The 25,481-nt window shown below is 41.4% G+C and overlaps 3 protein-coding genes across 5 annotated transcripts in view; 1 reads left to right on the top strand and 2 right to left on the bottom strand.

Annotated features, from left to right (window-relative positions):
• Positions 1-13,024, top strand: part of apc2 (APC regulator of WNT signaling pathway 2) — a 46,194-nt gene extending 33,170 nt beyond the window's left edge. Inside the window, exons 8-14 of one of the 2 annotated variants that reach the window (XM_068707839.1) lie at positions 337-435; positions 1,114-1,522; positions 2,070-2,168; positions 2,259-2,398; positions 3,028-3,222; positions 3,628-3,842; positions 4,172-13,024. In XM_068707839.1, the coding sequence (XP_068563940.1) occupies positions 337-435; positions 1,114-1,522; positions 2,070-2,168; positions 2,259-2,398; positions 3,028-3,222; positions 3,628-3,842; positions 4,172-9,707 (6,693 nt within the window). In that variant the 3' untranslated portion in view covers positions 9,708-13,024. Of the gene's footprint in view, positions 1-336; positions 436-1,113; positions 1,523-2,069; positions 2,399-3,027; positions 3,223-3,627; positions 3,843-4,171 lie in introns of both variants that reach the window. The other variant, XM_068707840.1, reaches the window with a different exon arrangement.
• Positions 13,025-13,086: 62 nt separating this feature from the next.
• cunh19orf25 (chromosome unknown C19orf25 homolog) lies at positions 13,087-16,314 on the bottom strand. Of its 2 annotated transcripts, none has more exons than XM_068707842.1 (3): positions 16,136-16,314; positions 15,368-15,549; positions 13,087-14,772 (listed from the first exon to the last, which is right to left on the bottom strand). In XM_068707842.1, the coding sequence occupies exons 2-3, from the start codon at positions 15,507-15,509 to the stop codon at positions 14,591-14,593; spliced, it is 324 nt and encodes a 107-aa protein (XP_068563943.1). In that variant the 5' UTR covers positions 15,510-15,549; positions 16,136-16,314; the 3' UTR covers positions 13,087-14,590. The 2 variants fall into 2 exon arrangements, with proteins under 2 accessions (XP_068563943.1, XP_068563944.1); XM_068707843.1 differs by having other exon boundaries at positions 15,368-15,534.
• Positions 16,315-16,815: 501 nt separating this feature from the next.
• reep6 (receptor accessory protein 6) lies at positions 16,816-23,486 on the bottom strand. Its single transcript, XM_068707175.1, has 6 exons — positions 23,412-23,486; positions 22,398-22,491; positions 20,745-20,883; positions 20,386-20,554; positions 20,168-20,298; positions 16,816-17,597 (listed from the first exon to the last, which is right to left on the bottom strand). Exons 1-6 carry the CDS (start codon positions 23,440-23,442, stop codon positions 17,586-17,588), a joined length of 576 nt encoding a protein of 191 aa, XP_068563276.1. The 5' UTR covers positions 23,443-23,486; the 3' UTR covers positions 16,816-17,585.
• Positions 23,487-25,481: the final 1,995 nt, after the last annotated feature.

The raw sequence follows: 25,481 nt of genomic DNA, 5'->3' as shown, positions 1-25,481 counted from the left end.
TAATAATAATAACAATAACATTAATACACCATTAAACTGCAACAAACTGTTTTTTTTACATGGAAATAAAACAAGAAAATGTCAACTATGTAAGCCAAATCTAATTTAATTGCTCAGTCAGCATTTTTTAAATCATGTAATAGATATATACAGGAGGTATGTACTTCTGATATAACTGGATCATCTGGAATCAAGTACTCTGCTGAGTGTCCCATTACAAAATCCGATCAAATCAAATTGTTTGCTCAGTTTCTCCACCTCATCCTCATGTCTTCTTCTTCTCTCTCTTTGTGTGCGCGCGTGTGTGTGTGTGTGTGTGTGTGTGTGTGTGTGCAGCTGTGTGGAGCTGAGAAGCCCCCTGCTGGAGAACCAGAGAACAACGCGTCATCATCTGCTGCAGCAGGAACAGAAGCTTCTGCAGACGGAGGCAGCAAGGTAACACATCACCGACCCACATAGTAGCAGAGGGTTAATGCAGAGAGACGTCACGACCGTCCACAGGGTAGAATTGGATCTATCTGCTGATCACTTTCTCCGTTAATTAATTGACTGTTTGGTTTGTTAGAATAGTGAGGAATGCCGTCATAGATACCCAGAGCCCAAAGTGACTCCTTCAAAATGTTTAGTCCAACCGACAGACCAGACCTCAACATTATTACTAATATATTACTATTGTTAACATTATTACTAATATATTACTATTGTTAACATTATTACTAATATATTACTATTAACATTATGAAAAGGAAAAGCTGCACATTTTCACATTTGTGAAGCTGAAACCATGAAATGTTTTTACATGAAAAATGACTTAAACCATCAAAATAGTTGCCAATTATTGTTTGAATGTCAATAAAATAATTGATTAATCGACTGATTGTTTCAGCTGTACTTGTATAAACTATTGATAAAGTATAAGTACTTGGGTCAATGTACTAGGTTACATTCCACCACTGTTGTCACTCAGTGTAATCATCATCATCATAGCTAATACTCACTCAGTTGTGAATGAAAACCACCAGAAAGGTCCTATAATACTGCCATTTTCTTAATTGATAATGCCACTAATGATAATATTGATATTAATTAAAGTCGACCTCCCCCTCCCGTCAGGTGGAGATGGTGTTCTGGCTGCTCTCCATGCTCGCTAACAGAGATAAGGAGGAGATGTCTCGGACTCTGCTGGCCCTGTCCAGCTCTCAGGACAGCTGCATCGCCATGAGGAAGTCCGGCTGCGTCCCCCTGCTGGTCCAGATCCTGCACGAAGCTCCGGTCGGGGGCGGAGGCGGAGCCGGGGAGGCGGCCGCGGGCGCTGCGCCGACGGGCTGCAGCAAAGAGGCCAAATCCAGAGCCAGCGCCGCCCTCCACAACATCATCTACTCCCAGCAGGACGAGGGCCAGGCCCGCCGGGAGATGAGGGTGCTGCACATGCTGGAGCAGGTCCGGACCTACTGCGACAGCGGCTGGGACTGGATCGAGAGCCACGCAGGGACGCCGTCACCTGGAGGGACCAAAACCACCGGTGAGTAATAGTCCTCTAAACACAGAGAACTCAAAAACTACTGGTGAGTTATGTCTAAACCTATTAGATACTTCTACTCCTCTACATCTCAGAGGTCAAATATTCCTCTTATTATTCTGATAATTATTCTGATTAATACAAAATAGACAATCAACTATAAAATGATTATACAGTATATAATTGTTGAAATTAGGTCCATCTTCACCAGCTGCCACATGCTTACCTATTTATGCATCAATAGAATAATCATGCATTTTCCATGAAATGGGCCAATCTGCATATTTTAGTATACTTTGATGCTAATTCTTTTGTACTTGACCATAGTAATACTGTGGTATTACTATTTTAACATTTTAGGCAAATGTTCTGGTTAATTCAATCACCACTGTCAAATTTTCATCTTTACATAAAAAGTTGAAAGACAATCTTTCCTTTTTAAGTACTCAGTTTGAATTGTTCATGAAGGCACATATCTTTTTCCTCATTCTGTAGATTTATTGTAAATTAACTCCCCAAAACCCTCTATTCTTGTTTGTCTTCTCCGCAGACATCCCTGAACCTGTGGACCCTCAGATCTGTCAGGCCATGTGCGCCGTCATGAAGCTTTCCTTTGAAGAGGAGTACCGACGCGCCATGAATGAATTAGGTACGTTTAAAACACCTCCTAGTCTTTTTCGTTTAATCCCAAAAACATCAGTGACACATTTGGCTCAGAGGTTTGTGTGTTGTCTTCCAGGCGGCCTACAGGTCGTGGCCGATCTGATCCACCTGGACCACGACATGTACGGCATGCAGAACGACCCCATCAACATGGCTCTGCGCCGCTACGCGGGGATGGCTGTGACCAACCTCACCTTCGGAGACGTCGTCAACAAGGTAGAGACTCACTGTGGTGGCTTTAACTGCCCTGCATGGATCAGTGGGCTGTGATGTCTGACAGCTGCAGCGAGAGCAAGGACAAAGTGTTGAATCAAAATATGTATCATTGGAACAGTAGATTCAATCAACTTTAGTGATCCCACGCATGGACATTAAGGTATAACAGCAGCATGAAAATATAACAAAAGTAACCTAACAAATTATATGCCTTGTAGATCACATCACGTGATGATACTCAGCCAGTCAAATATGTGTATTCTGATAAACTTCCCGACTCAAGTAAGATTCATACACACGGGGGAGACGGGGTGAGAGAGCGAGTAGTCGGAGAACTTTGAGAGTCAGAGAAGTTTGGCAATTTTGGAAATTTCACATGCCGTTCTCCAAAAAGAGAAATGTGGTCAGCAAGACCAGAGAGACCAGAACCTTTAACCAAGAATGGACATTGTTCCTACGGGCATTATATAACTTGTATTCGACATACTATACTATGATTTTGTTACATATTTTTTTCCAGATATTATACTATGAATTTTTAAATATAGTGTACTATAATTTATTATTTATAATAGTACAACAAACTATGCTGTGTCTGTCTGTTTGACCTACACCTCTTTCCCCTTCAGGCCACTCTGTGCTCAAAGAAGAGCTGTCTGCAGGCTCTGGTGGCCCAGCTGTCCTCTGACAGTGAGGAACTTCATCAGGTGGTCTCCAGCATCCTGAGGAACCTGTCCTGGAGGGCCGATATCAGCAGCAAGACAGTCCTCAGAGACATCGGCTGCGTTTCTGCACTGATGACCTGTGCCCTACAGGCCACCAAGGTAACGCAAAACAAACCAGCCCACACAGAGGGAATTATGTGAGGATCTGAAAAACAGAAAATGTTTTTTCCTTGGAAATATTGTATATTGTAGATGTTTTGCAAGATAAAATACATAAAACAACTGTGGCTGGTTTAAGATGTATTTGGAAGAAATAGTTATACATGATCATTATATATGTATATCATTATCAAATGGTCTGCTTTGGATACATCAATTAGTATTTTTTACTTATTTATGTTCCTTCTTATACTTTAAATATGAAGCTACAGTTAGACTCTGGGAAGTTATTCGTCCCAGCCAAGAAACAGTCCGACACACAACTTCCCATACAATGTTTCCATCGCTTTTACACTCTTATGGATCTTAAGGATTCTTCTCTTTTTTGTATTGCTGGTTTTCCAGGAGTCGACCTTGAAGAGCCTCCTGAGTGCTCTATGGAATATGTCGGCTCACAGCATCGACAACAAAGTGTCAATCTGTTCAGTGGACGGCGCTCTGGGCTTCCTGGTCAGCACGCTGACATACCGCTGTCAAACCAACTCGCTCGCCATTATCGAAAGCGGTGGAGGAATTCTTCGAAACGTGTCGAGTCTGGTCGCCACACGGGAAGACTACAGGTAGGTTTCTGCTACTCAGACTATCACATTAGTAGAGAAATTACATTGACATTGTTTGATAAAAAACTGTAAAACTCGAGGGCCACTTGCTAGCTTTTTCTGGAGCCTTAAAATACATTTAATGGTCTTCATCAGCGGATCGTGTTTGTTCAGTTATCACAGCAATGCCTCAGTAATTTTGGGTTACGTGATAACAATTAAGCAAATACCATCTGCTAATTCCGAGAAAAGCTAGTAAGTTAAACTTGAGTAAAGATTTTTTTTTTTGTCATAATTTTTGGTTCTTTTGTTTGAACACAACTAAGAAATGTATTAAACTTACTTTACAGGCAAATCCTCAGGGACCACAACTGCCTCCAGACTCTGCTGCAGCACCTGCGCTCCCACAGCCTGACCATAGTGAGCAACGCCTGCGGGACTCTCTGGAACCTTTCTGCCCGAAGTCCTAAAGATCAGGAGCTGCTGTGGGACCTTGGGGCAGTTAGCATGCTGCGCAACCTTATCCACTCCAAGCACAAAATGATAGCAATGGGCAGTGCTGCAGCTTTAAGGAATCTCCTCACCAATCGACCCCTAAAATATAAGGACACTGCAGTCATATCCCCTGGCTCCTGCATGCCCTCACTCTATATGAGGAAACAGAAGGCTCTGGAGGCGGAGCTGGACGCCAAACACCTGGCAGAGACTTTTGATACTCTTGAAAAACAGAGCCCCAAGCACCTGACCCTCAACAAGCCGCTACGGCACATTGAGAGTCTGGCGAAGGATTACGCATCTGATTCTGGTTGTTTTGATGATGACGAGGCCCCAAATGTCTCCAGTAGCCTGGAAACTGGGAGCTTTTCTATGCTGTCCATGTTTCTTACCAACTCTAACTTCCTTCAAAACCAACCACGTAAGAGGGACACTGAACCTGAAAGAGACGTAGACATGCCTCAGATGGTCGAGAAGAGACTTGCTCCTGTTGACGATGTATCTGCCGCTGCAGAGAAGCTAGCAAAAAAGATCACCAACACGGTAGCCAAGATTGACAGGTTAGTGGAGGACATCACTATGCACACATCCTCTGAGGACAGTTTTAGCCTCAGCTCTGAGGATCACCTGGCGGACTGGCCTTGCGGACTAGATGAACTCAATGAAGCCCGGGCAAAATCATGCTCCCCCTGCCGTCTATCTGACACAAGCAGCTTGGCCCACAGGGAACGTCTCAGTAGAGCCCACGCTCTCTTGCGCCTCAAAACTGCCCATACAAGTGTATCAACAGACAGCCTAAACAGTGGAAGCACCAGTGATGGCTACTGTGGCAGCAAAGACCAGATGCGACCTGCTCCAAGAGCTCTTATGATGCAACAACGACCCAATCAGCTTGATCTCAAGGTGGCTCATCAAGATTATCTTAATGTAAGACCTGCTGTTCTGAAAGAGACAAGCCAGCAAGATATTCCAGAGAGAGATTCTGTTGACAACAAAGATGTGAGAAATCTAGAGCTCAGCAGCACAGATGCAGAAAAGATCGACCAGGATCAACCTGTACAAACACCTGTCAGTGCATCAACTAAACTCTCCTCTGATGTCAGCATGACTTCAATTAAACTGTCTCCTTCTTATCAACAGGTTCCACTCATTCAGAGTGTCGCCAAATTTGGTGTAGCAAAGACAGCCATCAATGTCCAGGCTGCCCAAGCAATGAGGAGGCAAGCATGGGTACCTACTGTGATGACTGGGGGTAGTATTACAAAATTTTCTCCAATGACATCCACCAGAAGCCCAACTATCGGGTCGATGGAGACGGTCCAGAAATACTCAGTGGAGAACACCCCGATTTGCTTCTCCCGCTGCAGTTCACTGTCCTCCCTCTCTTCTGGCGACGGAGCGCTGGATGGACAAAGTGAGAATGAGCTAGAGAGTGACTCTTCATTAGAAATAATTGAAGTGGAGGATGGAGAAGTGGTGAAGAGAGCTGAAGAGGATGAAACCTTGGAGGATCTGAGTGACAGCCAGTTGCTGATGACTGACTCAAAAACCTTCCCCAGCAAAGATGCCGATCCCATTGAGATTCCCTGTCCTGCTAAAAGGGAAAAGGTGTTCCTTAGAGGAGCTTCACCAGCCATACTTGAAGACAGATCTCCATCCAGTTCATCTGAGAACTACATCCACGAGACACCCCTAGTAATGAGTCGCTGTAGCTCAGTCAGTTCACTGGGCAGCTTTGAGGCTTCCTCAATTGCCAGCTCAATCCAAAGTGATCCATGCAGTGAGATGATTGACGGAACAATAAGCCCTAGTGATCTTCCCGACAGTCCAGGTCAAACCATGCCTCCTAGTCGAAGTAAAACTCCATGCTGCATTGAATCAAATGGACCAGAAACACAGGCCACAGGAATAGCGGGCCAATGGGAAAGTAGTCTGAGAACGTTCATGGAGATTGCAGACTCCAAAGAGAGGTTTAACCTTCCTCCTGACCTGGACACTATGATCTACTTCACTGTGGAAAAGCCCAGTGAGAACTTCTCTTGTGCGTCGAGCTTAAGTGCTCTGCCTCTTCACGAACACTACATACAAAAAGATGTGGAGCTGAAATTGACCCCCCTACTCCAGCAAAATGACAGAAATCTTCCTTTCCCTGATGAGGATGAGCAAGGTTTCGACCATGGTGAGAGATATAGTGAGGGCAATTCTGACGATGACATAGAAATCTTAAAGGAATGCATCAACTCAGCAATGCCCTCCAAGTTCCGAAAAGTAAGATCTTCCCTGATGACAACCATCCCTCCTCATATTCTCAATTCCCAGATCCGAAAACAGATACATCTTCCAATGTACATGATGCTTCCAAATGGCAAATCCCAGATGTGTCCTGGGAGGAGAATTGTCATTCCACAAAAGGACTTTAAATGTGATGATTCATCCTTCACTGATTCTGCAGAAGGTACACCAGTCAACTTCTCCAGCACAACATCGCTAAGTGACGAAACACTTCAGTATCCAGTGAAGGAGAGGGGGGCTAAAGACTGCACAGCAAAAGGTATGAACAAACAGGAATTGCTCAACGACGAGGCAAAGAGGATAGAAGACTTGAGGATATTCTCACACTTCCATAAACCCAACAGAATAAACTACCCACCTGAGATACAAATGAACCGAACAACCAAACATATCATTCCCACTCAGAGAGTGCTTATGCAGAGCAAAGAGGTAGCCGATAGAGTGGCAAAGCAAAGAAATCGTGATCAGTCTCCTAACCAACAAAAGAAGAGGCAAGGTCAAGGGCCAGTCAGGAAACTGGATCTGCCCATTATTAAGCAAAACACAGACAGTAATCTTAATGTGGGATCACAAAAAGGTAAAACAGTCTACCGACAAACAACACATTCTTCAGAGGACAGTAACAGCTTCTCTGCTGACAAAAATGAAGCAATGAAACGAACAAGTAGAAAACAGATCAGGGAAGCAAATAGAAATACTCTTTCCCGGAGCATGATAAATATTGGCAGGATTGATAATTCACAAGCAATGCCCAGGGGATTTCACAAGATAAAACAGAATCTGATGAAGGATGAATCCCTGGCATGTTACTCACTCAGCTCCTCACTTAGTTCACTGAGTGATGCAGAGTTTGAGGATCATAAATCAAGAGCCCAGCAAATTTGGTACAAAAACAGACACAACAAAACACTGAATATGATGAAACAAACAAAGTTTATGAACATTCACAGCCAATATGAAGAGCCAAGCTCTCCAAGCTCTGTCAGCATGGATTCGGAGGATGACCTCCTTCAGAAATGCATAACATCTGCCATGCCCAAGCAGAGAAGGAAGCTTGCTGCAAGGAAGAAGAAAGCAGAAAATACTCAAAAACAAAAGGCCTCTGATGGGTGGAATGAGGAAATGGATAGTGATGACACAGCATGGGATAAAGATTCAGACCTCAATAGTGTTGAATGGCGAGCCATACAAGAAGGTGCTAATTGTGTTGTCACTGGACTGCAGGCATCAAAGTCTCAGGACCCATCCTCTGAAGAGACTGAATCAGTCATGTCATTCATGTCAACATCCAGCTTTACACCTAAAGAAAGGAAGTTTGCTAAAGACAAAAAGGCAAATAAACCTCTAGACTTTGCACAGCGCAAGCCAGTTCCAAATTTACCAATGGTTTTTAGAGGCAGGACAGTGATCTATACGCCGAAAAAAGAGACAGCTCCATCACAAATACCTCCTCCCAGAAAAGTACCAACCAAGACAGATGCTCCAAAGAATCCAAACCTGGCTCAGCACAGATCAAAGAGCCTTCACCGATTAGGTCACCCGCAGGACATTGAACTGTCTTTGCCAAAGAGGAGCTCTACTCCACCTCCAAGGATACCAAAAAGTTCATCCTCTGGATCATCGCAAAGCTCTACACCATCCAAACAGTCGCAGAAGAAGATAACATCCCCGATTCAGACAAATAAATCCATCCAGAAAAAGAATGCCTCACCACCTAGTAGCCCGCCGGCTAGTAGTCCCCCGGAAAGAAAAGGACGCTCTACTGTTGTGAATCAAAATGAAAAGTCCCCACCCCCTAAAACTCAAAAGTCACCTGTCCGAATCCCTTTTATGCAAAATTCAGTCAGGCCCAGAGCTCTGTCACCTCTGGTAACTAACCAAACAACCACCAGACAAACTAATCAGGTCAACGCGAAAAGGGTCCCCCCTGCCAATCGATATGGACTGGTCAGGATGACTTCTGTCCATTCAAGTAGCGGTGAGTCTGAGCGCAATGGATTCTTAAGACAGCTGACTTTCATTAAGGAATCACAAACTATGCTGAGAAGGGATGGCTCTGCACGCAACATGCCTGGATCTCAGAATGGATCGCCCCACAGAGCAGTTCCTGGAGCTTCAGCTGTCTTCCTTTGCTCATCACGCTGTCAGGAACTTAAGGTAACTGCGCAAACCCAGAGAAGGGTGCAAGTAAAAAGTCCAAGGCAAACACAGCAAGCCCAGAGGCCAGACCGCGGTGTTCAAAAGCAGATGACAACCCTCTCCAGAGCGACCTCCAGTGAAAGGGACCTATCTGCAAGACGCCAACACAGGAGAACTAGCTCTGAAAGCCCCTGCAGAGTGGCTGAGCGAAACGGGTATACCAGGGTGTCCGGACCCAGGCAGCAACAAGACAAAGACAACTTTAAACGTCACGCCTCATCACCAAGCATTAACATACTGAGCCGAGTGACCAGCCGTTCCTCCCTTCGCTCGTCTTCATCCGATTCAAGTGGAAGAGCAAAGAGCGAAGATGATACAAAGAAGAAAGGGCACCGGTCTGCATCACGGCTAAATGACAGAGTTACATGGAGGAGGATCAGGGATGAAGATGTACCTCAGATCTTGAAAAGCACTCTGCCAGCCAATGCATTACCTCTGGTGCCTTCTCCTGACGGGGAACAGCCAAAGTCACTAGCTCTTCCAGGAAAGCTACCAACCATTCTACTTGCATCACGCAAGACAAGTGATGCAACAGTCCAGACAGAAGATTTTTCGAATAACAAGACCAATTCGAGCACCTCTCCAACGGTTGAAACAACTCGGGTGATCTCAGAGGAAGTGGCACGATTAACGCTTCTCCGAAAGATAAGTGCTACCTCTGGGAGTAACCTACAAGATGGAGATTCAGACGTCTCACTTAAGAGTCACAGCACCGTCTCCACAGGTACGTCAGACATCCATGTGGGTGGAGCTGTCCATTTCCGCCAAGGATCCCCTAGCAAGGCCGCCCGAATCACTCCATTTAATTACACCCCAAGCCCCATTTCCTGTAGCCTGCAAGACACACCGAGCCACGAAGCTCCAATCAGTGAAAAGTCAGGGGGGAAAAGTGAGTCGTAGGACGTTAACTAGATTACTGAACAACACGAATGACTCTACTGTGTTCCTGGATGAAACTCAGCACTCAGGTGGACAGATTAGGAGTGTGCTGGTCCCTTTACCTCGGGTATTGACCCCTTACTTTCCCCATTCAATGCATTCAAGTTTTGCTCTCTGAACAATTGTCCACAGCTTCCATCTACCATTCATACAGGGTTGGATGTATGCATCGAGACATGGTTGACATGAGCGGACCATCAATAACATTTAGAGATGCACTTCAGAGAAAAAAATCTCACATGAAACCGAAGTGCATCTTTTTGTACTTTTTTGTATTTGTAGAATAATCATTGCCTGGTAGAAATGTAGTGAAACATGAAGCAAAAGACATTTAACTTGATTTCAGCACATTAATCACCATTGGACACAATTGATAAAAGAATAATATTATGCAAACTTCTGAAGGATTACTCAGCTGGGCTTTTACCTGAAAATGTACAAACTAAGTCGGACTGTTGAGAGATTCATAAGAGACACAATTGACATGTAAAGTATTTTTTACATACACATGTATGTACATCAATGGTTTGGGCCTTTTCCTCACCAATCAACTGAGTATGACCTTCCCTGATCCATGGAGAGCCCAGTTGGGTTGGGGCTACATTTTTGATAAAACATTTCTTCAAATTAATAGTGCAATCACTTTTATTCCATTTGTCTTGTGCATTAGGCTATATTGTGATCTTGGACTGTGATGAATGTGTATTACAGGTTGACACGAGGAAAACTTTTAAATGTTGAACTTTAAAACGAAAAAATTGGTAAACAATAAAAATGTAGTCATTCTAAAGGCATAACTTGGTATTTTGAGCTCACAAAAACATTATTTTAAAGGCGACTGATATACATTACTGCTAATATATTGTGAAATAGATTTTCTGTAGAAAATAATTGACAAGCCAATTGTAGAAAAAATAGACAGGAATGTCTGTTTATTTTGTGGCAATATAAAATACTTGACTATTAAAGTATGTAATCACATTGATACAAGAATCCAAACACAAGCATAAATATTGTGGGTTGGCTTTTTCGGTATAAACGATTTGGCAAATTAACAATATATATAACCTTCCACAGTAGATATCGTCATATTGCCCGGCTATACTTGTGTGAATGAAATAGGTAAATTTAGCTCTGAAATTATTAATTTGAAGATATGATTTATCACAAAATTTTACCACAAAACCTACTAGACTCTAGTTCCATCACTGCTGCAGAACATATTATAGCAAATGTCATTATCTCAACTACCATCTGATTCTAGGTAACTTCACACTCTCCTGTACTGTGTCTTAATCAGTATTGTAAATAATATGCAGATATACAAAATCTTCAAAGCTTCCTGGTGGGCAAAAGAAACTGTGTTGCTCCCTGACAGCATGCTAATATAACTACTGACTGTACACACACACACACACACACACACACACACTTGTTAACGTTGTGGACAATGGACGACAATGATGTTAATCAGAGGTAAAACACTTTCTAAAGCCCGACAAGAGCATTACTAGCCATCTGTATTCAAGTGCCACAAAGACCTATAATGCTATAAACTGTCAGTGTAGATGAACAAAGGGACTACATACGTTCATCTAATGTGATGACATATTTGTTTGCTACTAGATTCAGGCACTGTTTGCTGTTGAGTATTTCCTGTCAAGAAACAAAAAGATATGATTCAGTGATGGTTGGGCTTTGAGCCGATGGACTTGTGTCCTTACAGAAGTCTTAACGTGTTAATATCTGCTTAACTGTGTTGCTGTAAAAGTAGTAATAGGTTGAGAAGAAGTCAAGTATAAAGTCGATGAATATTCTCTGTAGTTGTACCATCACTCCTCTATGTGTGCTGGGAGAGTGAAGACAGCAGAGTGCTGTACAGAACGAACGTTCATCTACATGAAGGGGCTCTTTGTTCATAACAAGGTTTTGTATTTACCACCCTACTGTATTTTCAAAGCATGTTTTGAGTATAATTAAAGCCCAAGTAAATTTTTAATGCAAACCTTTCAATCCCCACTGGTGATTTTAAGATAAGTGCTACTCCAACGAAATCAACTATCTTCTCAGTATCAAACCGTCACCTGGTGTATGTGGGTTGGAATACGTTTTTGGGTTTGATAAATGTTCAGAAATAATTTTATCTGTAATAACCGTATATCACCCTTTGTAAAAACTCTGCATTGAAATTCAATTTTGGCCGTCACTTTTGCACAATTTATTTTCTCAACCTTTGAGAAAGCTAAAACTTGTAGCTAAAACAAAAAGGTTGAGAAACATATCAAATTAATTCAATTTGTAAAAATGTTTTGACTAAAAGTGCATGTGAAAATGTTATCACTGCGTGTGCACAAAGCTTTCTTTCGCACAAAAACTCAAGCAGATGGTAGCTTATTACATCAGCTGTCCTGAGTCACGATAGTTTGTGCATATGTATGTAGAATTATGTGAATAGTTACATTGCTGTGAATTACAGAACTGCCGTGACTTCAGATGACTATCTGGCTCTTTCCATATCATAGTGAATCAAATGATTGTATCTATGAGAGGAATAGACTGAAAGGAGACTGCTTTTGTTTGACAGGTGAAGCCATGGGAGTCAACGGAAATAGTGGATTAATTATTCTGTTCTGTTCACTACTAGTTTACAAACGGTAATATAAAACCACAGGGTTTAAAATTACTTCTGAACACAATTTCACAAACTCAAAATCTTTTTGTCCCTAATTTGAGCCTGATGGCTTGAAATGTGTAAAGCTTCCTGGTTTGATATTTGAAAAGACAGTTTTCGGGTGGAGAATCACTTTAGCAGACCCTAAAAGGAAAATCAGGATGAAAGGACGAAAATTGTGTGAATAAGACGGACGGGAAGTTTGTCTCCATGTTTAAAAGCCAACAGAGAGCACTGAAGTTTATCTGTCATCACTGTCGGCGGCCTTGTTCATGTCTGGCTGGAGATGAGAATTTAGACAAGTTTACATTTAAATGAAATTGGAAATGCCGTTTTAACAGAAATGTGACTGGATCTGTCATCCAAGCTGGAAATTAGATCAATTATTAGAGGACTCTGGAGCCTTTAGTTTGCTGGACACGAGTCATCAAGGTGATGCCTTGAGTCACCTGATCATAATGGCGGCGAGGTCCAAGCCCGTCATGCATGAACAAGGCCACAGAGGAGTTCTGGTGCCATGTGAAATAGGCAACGGAAGTGTGTCATATAAATGTTTTCATCCAATAAAAACAGTGATGTGTTTCATTAAACCGCTGTGATGACTTTCCTTCATGCAGGTGAGAAGCTGTTAAAACACTACGGGAGAGAGATGAGACAGAAAACATGACGTCATCTACACTGCTTTTTATTTGGTTTCTGTTAACACGTACACCGACACCGTGTTAATACAGAGGTGTTCAGACTGAACATGAAGCCGGTTTGAGGTGGAATATAGACAAAAAAAAACTTGATTTGATTGGCTAGCGATGTATCGCTCAAAGCAGACGACTCAATGCTTCAACAGTATTGAAATGGTGTGCTGGTTTTTAAATACTGGACGTTCTTGTTACTCCATTTAAAAACAAAGCGTTACTCTGTTTTAAGTGGTAGTTTCTTTTTATAATTGAACAAAATATTGTTCATTATGAGGTATTGGTTTTAAAGGATAGGTTCACAATTTTTTAAGTCTATTAAAACAGTCAGGAGCCCATATGAACACTGAAATAAGATTTGGTCACTGCAATAATTCCTTCTGTTAAGCATCCCTTCCTAACAAAGCCAGAAAAATAAGGCAAGAAAGAATATTTAATTAGTATTTATTCAGATTTTTCCAGTATCTACAGGGTTTGTCAGCAATTTATAAATGTTGCCACGATACATTACAAAAGAAGGGATGCCAGATGAAATTCTTAGTCCACTATTTCTGCTAAAATATAAAGTTATTTGAAGTTAACGACAAGCTTCAGCAGTCTGAGTTTGGGATATCTCCCTAAGTCAGTCCTTTTAGTAGCAAATGCCCTCTTTTAGGGGAGTTGCCTCACCGAGCTGCAGTGAAGGAATAATAAGAAAAACACTGAATTTGGTACTAAAAGACTAACATTGAATGATATCTACAATATTTGATCATTTCAGGCTAAAGAAGCCTCATGTTAGCTTCAAATAACTTTGGAATAAAACAAGGACTATGGATCTTGTCCTCCATCTGTGTTGAAGGAACATCAGGAAGAAATATTTCAATATCTAGTACGAACACCAGTATTCATTACTGAATGCAAAACCGGTTTCAATATTCATATTGACACCAGAAAGAGGTGAACCTTTATCCTTTAATTAAATATGCAATGCCACATGAAGGGATGGGTCGATAGTGATTGCAATAAAAAAAATAAAAAAAAATAGAATTAGTTTGCTTTCCTTCACTTCACAACTAATGAATTTGTTTTTACTGAGTAGCGTCCAGGAAAAATATGCAAATGTGACATCGCTTCACACTCTAATTTGTCATTTATGACGATATGCTGTATATCTAATGATAAATTGGAGTAAATTGCTATATCAATTGACAATGATAAAGATATCAGCCTTATTGTACGGTGTACTTTCAGCTGTATGTAAGTTACCGCTAATGCAAAACCATTTCACGTCGGTAACATCAGCAGCAACCCTCACACACAAAAATACATATTCCAGGTGTGAGGTTAGAGGTCAGGAGCCGCCGACACCGGGGCTCCTAAGGCCCCACCAGTGTCTGGCTCAAGGGCACTTTGGACATGATTCAGGTGAATCACCGTCTGACAACGGTCCGATAAACAAAGTCCCGGAAGAAGAAGAAAGTCTCCAACAGAAGGTAGAATCAGAGTGTTTGACCTTTGACCTCTGCCATGTCACTTTGCAGCTGCTCGCCCGCCACTCGCAGCTCCTCCCTCTGTTGCAACAGTCGACCTCGCGCCTCCTGCAGCCGCTCATTCAGCTCCAGGTACTGTTGACACTGCTGGAACCGCAAGTCCACATCGCTGTCTGAGGACCGGTGCGAATCTGATGAGGGAACGGGAGAAACAGTCAGTAAACTGAGGGAGAAACAGTCAGACTACAGGAGAACTTTGAGTAAATTACAGGAGAACCAGAGAGTAAGAAGCAGAACTGTTCTCCATGAGTGTACTGATCTGACCTGGCTCTCCCGTTATGACTGGCTGGTTCTCCTATGGTTAAAGGCAGAATAAGTAGGATTGACGGTTGTGGTTTGCAAACACAGCATTTAAAGTTGCCCCCCTTTCCCTGATTTAACAACACCAGCCAGCGATTTGAGAGATCTTCAGTCTAGCTGGAACACAGAAAATTATGGGATGCACCTTGAAGACAAACGCAGAGCAAGTGGCAGAGAAACGCCCAGAAACATCCCGTACACAGCAAAGCAAAAAGATGAGAAAAAATACAGGCAGAGGGCAGCATCTCTGACGATATATAGACACTGCAACACACTGCCAGGGGGTCATAAGTGGTGACTGAAAGGCTCGAGTGCATACAGTTTTTTTTAGAGAATGTTAAATCATACTCATTGTGCCTGACAGGAGTGTTGTCCACAGACTGTATACAAGTGTTGTCTTGACTCTGGAGGTCTGAGTGGACTCACCTTGTCCAGTCTTCTCCAGGATGCTGAACACCGGGTCGTTGGGAGCGGCTCTGTTGATGTCCTCCAGGATCTGGTCCACAGTAGGGGGGTCGGGACGACTGGGCAGAACCACCCTCTTCTTGTTTTTAGAACCAATATTCATCCTGCTGCAGACCGGGCTCAACCTTCTGTTTGGGTCGAGACTTTTTATTGACAAAAGACAGATGCAGTAAATGTACCATGTAATGTTGGGCTGTCCACGGTTTATTACTAATTCAGCCCACAGACCCACACGCGTAAGTGTCCCCATATAAATGCATTCAATCAGATTAAATTGTGTGTCGGTGTCGCGTTACATACAAAGCTACGTTTCGTAAAGAGTGGATTAAAGTACCTTTCCGAACAGCTTTGTGTTGCTCTTCAATTCAGCATAAAACAAATCACCCTTTAAGTATTACTTCAATAAATGTCAACATTTAAAACCGTAGTTTGTTGCTTTAGCGTTACCTGTTTCTCTGAGTTAACCTGACGTCAACACGCCGAGGACAAGGATGCTAACGTTAGCTTAGCTAAAGCTAAATCGGTCTGGACGTAGTAGCCAATTAACTGCAGACTGGTGAAATGTTATAATGTTCGAGTTGTGCTAAAGGAGCGTACGATTCATGAGACATGTTCGCATGACATACAACAAAGTGGTATGTTTCTCACTAAGCAATTCGAGTATAATTTCCATAAGCATTTTGGTTGAAGAAGCCTGAAGGATAACGTGAACAGATGGTCGGTGCTTACCGGCGTTTAGTCGTCCTACTGAAAGACAGCCGGCGAGTCCCAGCACGTATCTAGACTGTCCCTGCAACTTACACCGGACTAAAAGACGGTTAATCGGTAAACGCTGCTGAAAGTGCAAAACATGTTTGGAGAACACCAGGCAAGACTGCTGGATGGACGTACTGCACGCGTTACCTGCCACGTCAGGACGTCCATAGTGCCTACATAGGCCACGCCCTCACAACGCGTCATAAGATGGTGGATTTGTGTTTGGTCGAAAGCTATAAGTATTTGATGTGTTTCACTAGTATCCATAACGTATAAGTCACATATATGGCATGTATTTGAAAATACAGCATATATAAATTACTTTGGTTTTTACGGCCATGAATCAAATTGTCATACAACACTAAGTACAAGACAATTAAAGAACAGACATGGCTTTAAATCCATTCTCACAGCCTTAAGAGGCTGTTATGACACTACGAAGCATCGGCAAAAGCCTTGATAACTTTGCTGTTAGTAGTAGGCTATAAATAACAGTATAGTATATACTGTATATATAATGCCTGTACAACTAAGGGCATTCCCAGCAGCCTCAGATGTACTTTGTAACATCAAAAGAACCACTGTGTCTAAGATGTCTTGTTTTGCAGTACTTCATGCGAAAGAGAGGGCAAACATTTAGCTTTATGCTGATTAGCATTGTTTATTTCTTATTTAATTTTCATATCAAGGTCAGAATCTCATTTATGTGTATAAACAAAACAAAAAATAAATAATAGAAACACTGTTGAAAACCATATAAGGACACACAGTGTCACTGATGCGAAGCACCCGAAGACAGGCCCAGAGGAAAATGTCCGATTGCAGAGCTGCAGTTCCTTCAAATGTTGAAATGCACCATCTCTCCATAAAAGGAAACTACAGTTTCAAATGGGGTTAAATATAAAACCTAAAAAAACACAAAAATAAACAACATGGAAAGGAAAAAAAAGTAAGCTGAACCACTACTGTCTGCAGGTGTTGCAATCTTTGCAGCTGTTACTTTCTTTGCCTGTAGGAGGCAACGTTGATGTGTCCACACCTGCAGGTCTCAACTGCTGTTACTTTATAGGTATTGCAGGTTGGCAGGTGAAGAACTGCTCTCACAATGATGCCACAGCTCCACCGGATAGAGAATCTGCAGCCTGCTAAACGTGAGCTAGTGAGTTCGAGAGTTATGAGCCCGTTTCAGGTGCTTTGCATTATTCATCAATAAATACAAATAAATAAAATGAAAACAGCAATAAGAAACTACGTTCTTAAAATCAGTCTGTTTGCAGAGTCGGTCTGAGTTTTTGATGTTACAGACTTGTATATAAATATAACATATTTGATCAGTCTCTTTGACATGTGATATTCTTTATCAGTGGGGTCTGTAAGGATGCAGTTCCTCTTCTTTGCTGAGGGTCCTCCTCTTCCTCTGCTGCTATCTGAAGGGCTGAAAATAAAGAAAAAGAACGGTAAAGCTGCTGCTGAAATAAGTAAAAAAAAATGATTTTGCATTTTCAATTTTGGTTATATTTTAATCACTGATAACAACATCATTCTATCATATTATGAATCCTGCAATAAGGCATTTATTAATTATAAGTCATGATCCTGAGACAAATCTCCCACTCAAATTAAGTTGTATTCTCTGTATCCGTCACAATACAGAGAACTGATCAATACACTCTACCTGTTGGCTATGACAAACATTTAACCAGAAATCTTTCTGCTGAGACATTCAATCTGATTCTTTGATTAGCAGTGGGAACTTCAGGGTGGTGGTAGCTATAGTACAAGGAGGCCTCGTTCTAGACTGCTTTGAATGGGGGGCAGTAAGAGAACCACACTGCTCTATGTTTTTATTGAAAGCTATCTTCCAACGAGTACAGGTGGGGCGTGCCCATGCCTGGAACTAAGTGTAAGACTAATACTAAATTGTATTTCTATACAATACAAGCTTGTTTCCCCATGATTCCAAAGACTGTATTCTGTGATCTTAAGATAAATTGTGTTGCGAAAAACATACATTTGTTATGTCAAGATCACAAATCACACAAATTATAAATAACAAATTACAGCCAAATATTTCTCTTCTATCTCTTTCTTTAATGCGATCATGAAAAAACAAGCATAAGTAGTTGTGTTTTTTTGTTTGCCTCCATCTATGACTTACCATCAGTCTACACTGAGCTCAACCTGCCGTGCAGACATAGAACAGACACATAACCAACAATTAAAAACCTTCAGATTAAAGAAAACTTTTCTGCTACTACTAACATTTCTATACTGTTAACAATAGCCATCGGACTTCTTTTCATCAAATGCCAAAAACTACAAGAACAAATAATGCACATCAATCAGTTTGTTTGATAACAATTTCATTACTGGAATACCTAAAATGATCTGTTCATTATTCTAATCATTATATTAAAAACTGGCATTATAATAACAAATTGCATCTAAAAGGATCCTGGTAACTCTCAGTCTGTAATGTTCCAGAGATTAAAATGATGATCTTAAACCACTGTGAAAACTGTATGCCCATTTAGTACTACACAATAATATTACAATTAAACGATTCCCATTTGACGTATAGCCTTATGTAATTCATTTTCGATTCATAAAATGAAAGACATTTTAGAAAGTTATAAAATCATATTGCTAAATGAGTAGGAAAATCACCTCTAAGTCCATTTGTTGGTTTGTTTATATTTACTACATTTAAAAAAAAAAATGTAATTTAATAATCTGCTAAAAACCCACTATATATATAGGTAAATAATGATTCTTTTCCAGATTACAATCTTTCAAACGTTTTTTGTCCGTCTCCATGTAGGAGTGGTCGTTTAATTGCTTTTGTTCTTTGTGATATTTTATAAACCAATAGGCAGATTTGTAAAAATATCAGTCAGTCTCTCAGCTGATGTCACTCAACGCGGATGCTGCTAGTGTACTTAAGAGCAGCAGGTTGGGAGAGGGGGTTGTTAGAAGCCTTCAGGCCCATTCAGGTCTGTTAAGGTCTTCATGGAGGATCCTGTCAGCTCCGTCTGCTGCTTCAGTCAAATCCGCAGCCCATAGCGACCGTGGGCAAAAGCTGCTTCAGCTTTAAAGCTGCTTCAGCTTTAAAGCAACCACAGCGCTGATGCTCTATGAGGGTTACTGAGGTGCTCATTCGCTATCAACCACCACACCACATCCACCTCTAACAGCAAACCAGTTGACTTACCATACTGGTTAACCCAGGAAAGGCTGGAACAAGTAACAGGACAGTTGGGTTAGCATGTTTAGTCCTCATCTCTAATCTCATTGTACAAACACTTCATTTTATATTGCGTAAAATCCAGCATTTTCTTCCATCAGGACACTGAAGATATATACAGATTTAACTATAAACTGCATTCATACTAACATTGTCAAGTCCTGCTATAATGTCCCCCAGATGTAGCTACTACAGCCACAATATGAAAGTGTTGGACAAAACACCTGGCCTGTTTGCAATCTATAGCTCTATAGCCAGCTTGTTATCTGACAGTTAGCAAGGGAGCTGGCTTTGGGTCACCAGGTCATTACATGTTCACCCTGAGGATCAGGAACTTGATCATGACAGCTCATGACAATCTGGTTTGAAGTTCTTGAGATGCGAACCATGTGATCGACGGAAAAAACATTCAACACCTCTTCCAAACCAACATGAAAATGACTTAAAAAAAAAAAAAAACTTTTTTTTTTTTTTAAACACAAATGTCAGCTTAGAACACACCTTAACTCAGCACGATGCTGTGTATCTACATGCTCTATGAGGACAGAGGTATTGAAATGTCATTGGTCATAATTAAAGTGATGAAGTGGTACGCTGGTGATACTGAGTCAGAGGGCATGGTTAGCTTAGCATAAAGGCCGAGAGAGAAGGGAAATAGCAAGCCTGGCTCTGTCTAAAGTTCAGTTCATTTGAAAACATACTGAGGCCTTTAAGGTGGACTAACTGTCAGGAGGCGGGGGAAGCAGCTATGGTTTACTTACTGGTTGTTCTTCGATCGACTCTGACGGAGCCACTTTAGCTGTTGATGCAGCTGGTAAACTTTTGGTTTCAAGCTGAGGGGCCGACGGCCCCGGAGACACCAAAGCTTTATTCCTCATCAGTGTGGTCAGGACTGAAGAAAAGGAAAGAAGGAACATTCAATCTGATACTTTTTAAAATGCTTAATACTGGTGTGTAACCACAATGTATCGGTCTGCACCTTCCCTGGTGAGGTTCTCAGCAGCACTCATGGCCCTGCTGCCGAGGTCGCTCACCAAGTTGTCCACCGTGGCCTCGTAGCGGAGGAAAGTGGGCCGCACCACTCTGTTGTAGATCATCTGGGAGCCGTTCCACGCAACCGGAGCCATGCACCACAACAGGAAGAGACACTGGAACCACAGAGGACAGACTTGGATTTACTAGATAAATACTTCTTCTTGTGCACCTTGATCCCCATTAATCATAGACTGGTTCCAGACTTCTACATCATCTTTGATTTTGAAAAGCGATTCTAACTGTTCACCGGGTTCTGTTTGAAATAATTTGCCGATAATCATGGGTTCTTCAGTGTTTTCCCACCTTAAAAGCGTAGTAGAAAGGGAACCAGTAGAGGAAAATATCGGAGAAGAACTCGCCCAGGCTGAAGACACCATACACCACCCAGTACGTCAGCCATTTTGTGTCGTCTTCTTTGCTTGTACTTTCGATGGCTTTGATTCTGCAGATACGATAGGAAACAGCCTGTCAGAATGTTTCACGTGAGCTGAAAAATACATCTATCTCTAAAAAAGGCCTTCAGAAAAGAAAAACAAAAGATACATCTGAAGGGTCTTTATATTATTTATGATGTAGAAAGAATAAGTAAACAAGGTTCAGCAAGAATTTTAATTTATAAAATAGTTGATGTTAATTTGACTTACAAATGACTCACATTACTACCGAAAAACGAACCACTCACGTGACTGGCAATTGACGAACGAGTCTTGTGACTAGCAACTCACGTGTGTTACTTGACACTTACAAGAACAACTCACGAAACGACTGATGTGACAAAATGTCAAAGTTTACTTTTAGTTTCGCACAGGACAAAAACACTGGTCTCTTGGATAAAAGTCCTGTGTTTGAGCATCTGTCTCATCTATTGTCTTGATTGGAAAGCAAAATAAAATTCCAACATGGAAAGAAAGACGTCTTTAATCAGGTCTACAGTGGTGCAGTCCAACACTGAGTCCAAAAAAGTTTCAGGTCAAGTTATGACTCAATTTGAATTCCTTGGAACTTTCCTTTTTTGGTTTTCCATTGGCAACAATTGTGGATAGTACCTGGGAGATTTTGTGGTACCACATCGATCAAGGTTCAGTGAGCTTCTAAAACACTGCAGACCTCTGAGGTCAGAGAGAACAGTCACTAACTCGGAACATCCTGCACAGACACGCCATTTTTAAATAGCCAAGCTACCATCAATAGCGATCACATCTCTTTATTCACTCGACCTCGACCCAGCCTGCAAAACAATGCGTGGTCAACCGATGAAGTTGCTCTGTTGGGTTGCGTTGTGCTACGTTAGACAAGTTTCACAGCACTCTAATGCGGCATCATTATGCCGGTGAGCTTCATTGAGAGGGTTCATCTGCAGTGGAAAACTAAATTGACAACAGCACCTGGTACCACTGGGTTGAGCTGAACCATGCAGTGGAAATGAGGCATAAGTGCACAGTCAGACCAGAAAGTGGCACGAGAAAATGAATTTGCATGTTAGTTGTAGCTGGTTTTGTTCATTGTAAAATCAGCAGTGACGTACCAACTCACTTCATTCCCTTCTCAGGTGGACATTACTCCACTATATCTTTACAAACAGTCGCTTGCTTTAATGTTAATGCTCTGAATCGTATATATAGAAACTTTAAAGATCCGCAAGGTCAAGAGTGTCACGGTTTATTCAAGTAATTTGTGATTGGATGCACCAAAGCTGAACCAAACAAATTCACTTGGTAAGTGAATCCACAAATCGCAATTATTCCATTAACATGAACTGATTCTTGAGTCTGCATTTTCCCCAACAGAGTGTGCTCTGATGGGATGTTTCTTAGCGCAATGCTCTCTGGGACTCGTAAGCGTTTTTCAGTCTTCTGTCTCAGGTTAAACAAGGAGAGTTTCAGGATGGGTTCATGCTTCTGCGAGTGAAGGAAACACAACAAGCAGATCTGTAACCTAATAGAAAAAAATACTCACGAATAATATGCTGGATAGGCAAAACCAATCAGGTTGCAGAGGAGGGCGGCACCATATCCATACACCAGGTAGAGTCCGGTCAGTGAGACGGCACCTGGATGAGACACACAGGAGACACACGGAGCGGGTCAGTGTTGTCGACTTGACGACTCACTCGCTACATTTAGCAACGTTTGAGTTAGCGCTGCTAGCTACTTTCATTGGAAAAGAGTTGGCATCACTCAGCTGGGTTTTCCAGTTGGATTATTTATTATAATAACGCTTGCTTGTTTCTCAAGATTACCTACTCTTGCTTTAACATACGTATACATACAAATACACACATACATATGCACATAGACATATCTACACATAGATATATAGACATTGAATATACACATACATTTGTGCACACATATGCATTACCCTACATGTATGTAATATACATACACTTAATTAAATATTTATTTGTTCAAATATACAGACAAAAGACTAATGTATTTACATCCAATTAATTGACCTCCAATTAATTGACCTTTATCAACTCCAATGGCTGACTCCCCTTTCTCCCCCCATTTTCTGTCTACTTCGTCACTGTCAAACTGTCCAATAAAGGCAAAATAAATTAACATCAAAATTGACTTTTTTTTTTTTTTTTCTTTTTAAAGAAATACAATTTCAAAAGGTTTTGTAGGTGACCACTTTGGGGCTAAAATCTGGCCTAAGCGGCTGGTTGGCTTTAAAGGGTCATCAGAGCATCAAGCATGGATGTTAAAATGTCTAAGAATCAGAAATGTATTGAATCTGTGCAGAATTAAACACAAAAACTGCTTGAATTCACTGATGAAACTGAACTGGGAGGTCTACAGAGTAACAAACAGACATCGAGTGTTTCCTATAAAAAGAAAGGAATTGAATGACCGACTTTTAAATACCACAAGGATTCACCGACTGACTCTGCAGATATTCAGACACCACCTGACCGTCTCAGTGAGCGCAGCAGACAGACAGGAAGTCCTGTGAAAAGTGTCCTACCTCTCATCAGCTTATGTGGCGGTTCGCACATGGAGGCCGGTCTGCTCTGCTCTCTGTGGATAATCTCTTATAAAGATACTGCAGGAGGACGCAGACAGAGTGGGGGACACTGTGCACCAGGCACTACAGTGACATCATGCCAGTGTGTTACTGATCCACTGTATGAGCATCAGTGTGGTATGAATAGACTGCTGTTCCCCGCTCAGTAAATGTTCTCTGCTGAATACTTTACGCAACAAAGAGATCTTTTTTTTTATTGTTCGGTTATCATATTATTTATTTATAATATCTGCACAGTTTGATACAGTTGCCACGGCAACAATGGGCCATCACAAACTCCTGCACCTAACTGTCCCCATTACATCAAGAGCAATACTTTAAGCAGGCTTTTCACTTTTAGATAATATAGGGGGTAGTCAATAACATTTTTATGTTCCACACATCTGAAACAAACTCTCAGCTCCATTAAATCAGGGCTAAAAACTTAATTTGCCACTGCATTTTATTAAATTAAATTTGGGACTTTTCATTAAAATCTCACACTACAATGTAGCTACACTGGAATTTTTATTCTTATTCTTATTCAATTTTAGCTTATGTTTTATCTTCTATTATATTTAGTGGAATTGTTTAAATCCTATACAGGTGTTTCTGTCAGGTAATATATTTTCTAAATGCATTTCTGTCTTTTCTAAATCTCTTGCCTTGTTACTATACAAACACACTTGCCTTAGCGTTAGCTTCATGAGCTACCATTAGCTAACTAACAAACCACAAAATTAAAGTATTATCTGGCAAATGCCGTTGCAAGATAGTTTGCTGCAGGAAGAGTGACTCTGTTTCTATTACTTTAAGTGTTCCATTCATTTTCATACGCTTTCAATTTGCGCAAAAAAAAAGTCAGAATATCACAACTATCTTATGATATAATGTAGTGAAAAGGACTGGACCTAAAATTGAACACTGATAAAAACTCAGGACGGTAGCTTCCCAATTTAACAGATTGTTGTCTCTCTGATTCCTGAACCAACTGCATGCATAAACATCAAATCCAATATTATGTAGCCTCTGCAAGAACAGGCTTGTCTCAACAAAAACATGCTGCAGTGCTTTTTTTAAATCTAAAGCTGATACAATGTCATTACATACAAAGTAACAGCAGCTACAGTACTGTGCCCCGCTCTAAAACCAAACTGAAATGGGCTCACAGTGGAAGCTCCGGACAGATATACCTCCAAATGGTCATTTCCAGGACAGGCAGCTTGGATATACTGTAGGTCTATAGTTGTTAAGATTGCTCCTTTAGGCTATAAAGAGTATCAAGGATGCATGTGTGTATCCTCTGCACTCCAAAAAACACCCACAATCCCATACGCACGATGTATTTCCCGTCCCCCGATTTGGAAACAGGAGAAATATGCTCGTAAACTTTCAGTTATTTCTCCTCAGCAGTCCGCCTCAATCTGTTTCTGAACAAACTGAAGGCGAGAAATGATATTATATTATATGAAAATATTTCAACCAAACCTGAGTCAGTGATTGTTGCAACAGTAGAAAGAGCTAACCAAGACAGTTTTGATGAGTTTTACTTTGTTTCTGTGAAGTTTGAATGAAGTGTTTCACAATCTCATCTCATCTTCAACCGCTTATCCGTGATCGGGTCGCGGGGGCAACAGCTCCAGCAGGGGACCTCACAATTGGCAAGGGTAAAATTGCTGTTTTTTCATAAAAACAAATAATAGGAAGGAGTCTTGCCTAGCCTCTCTAGGATCCGACTTGGAATGACCCGTCCTACGAAAGCATCTTTGAGCATGACACGCCGAGAATACATTGTCATCATTTGAAGAGGGATCTCATTTCCTCTATTCTCAAAGAGGTGACCTGGTGCTATAAAATGGTTCTTAAAAGCTAACCTGATCTCTTTATGGCCCGAAAATGTGCAGGGTTTGATTATGAGCTTGAGACCAAATTCAGAAAACACTCTGATTTGGCTTTCTTCAGCATAGATGTGCAAACGTTTCATAGTTGTCTAAAAGCAGTCTCATGGGAATTACTACCAGAGTATCTCGC

This window comes from Cebidichthys violaceus, unplaced genomic scaffold (assembly GCF_023349555.1).
Source record: "Cebidichthys violaceus isolate CVI_PGR_0920_01 unplaced genomic scaffold, fCebVio1.0.p SCAF_13, whole genome shotgun sequence".
Classification (NCBI taxonomy): Eukaryota; Metazoa; Chordata; class Actinopteri; order Perciformes; family Stichaeidae; genus Cebidichthys; species Cebidichthys violaceus.
Note: the sequence above shows the minus strand (reverse complement) of the source record. Positions and strands in the feature narration are given on the sequence as shown.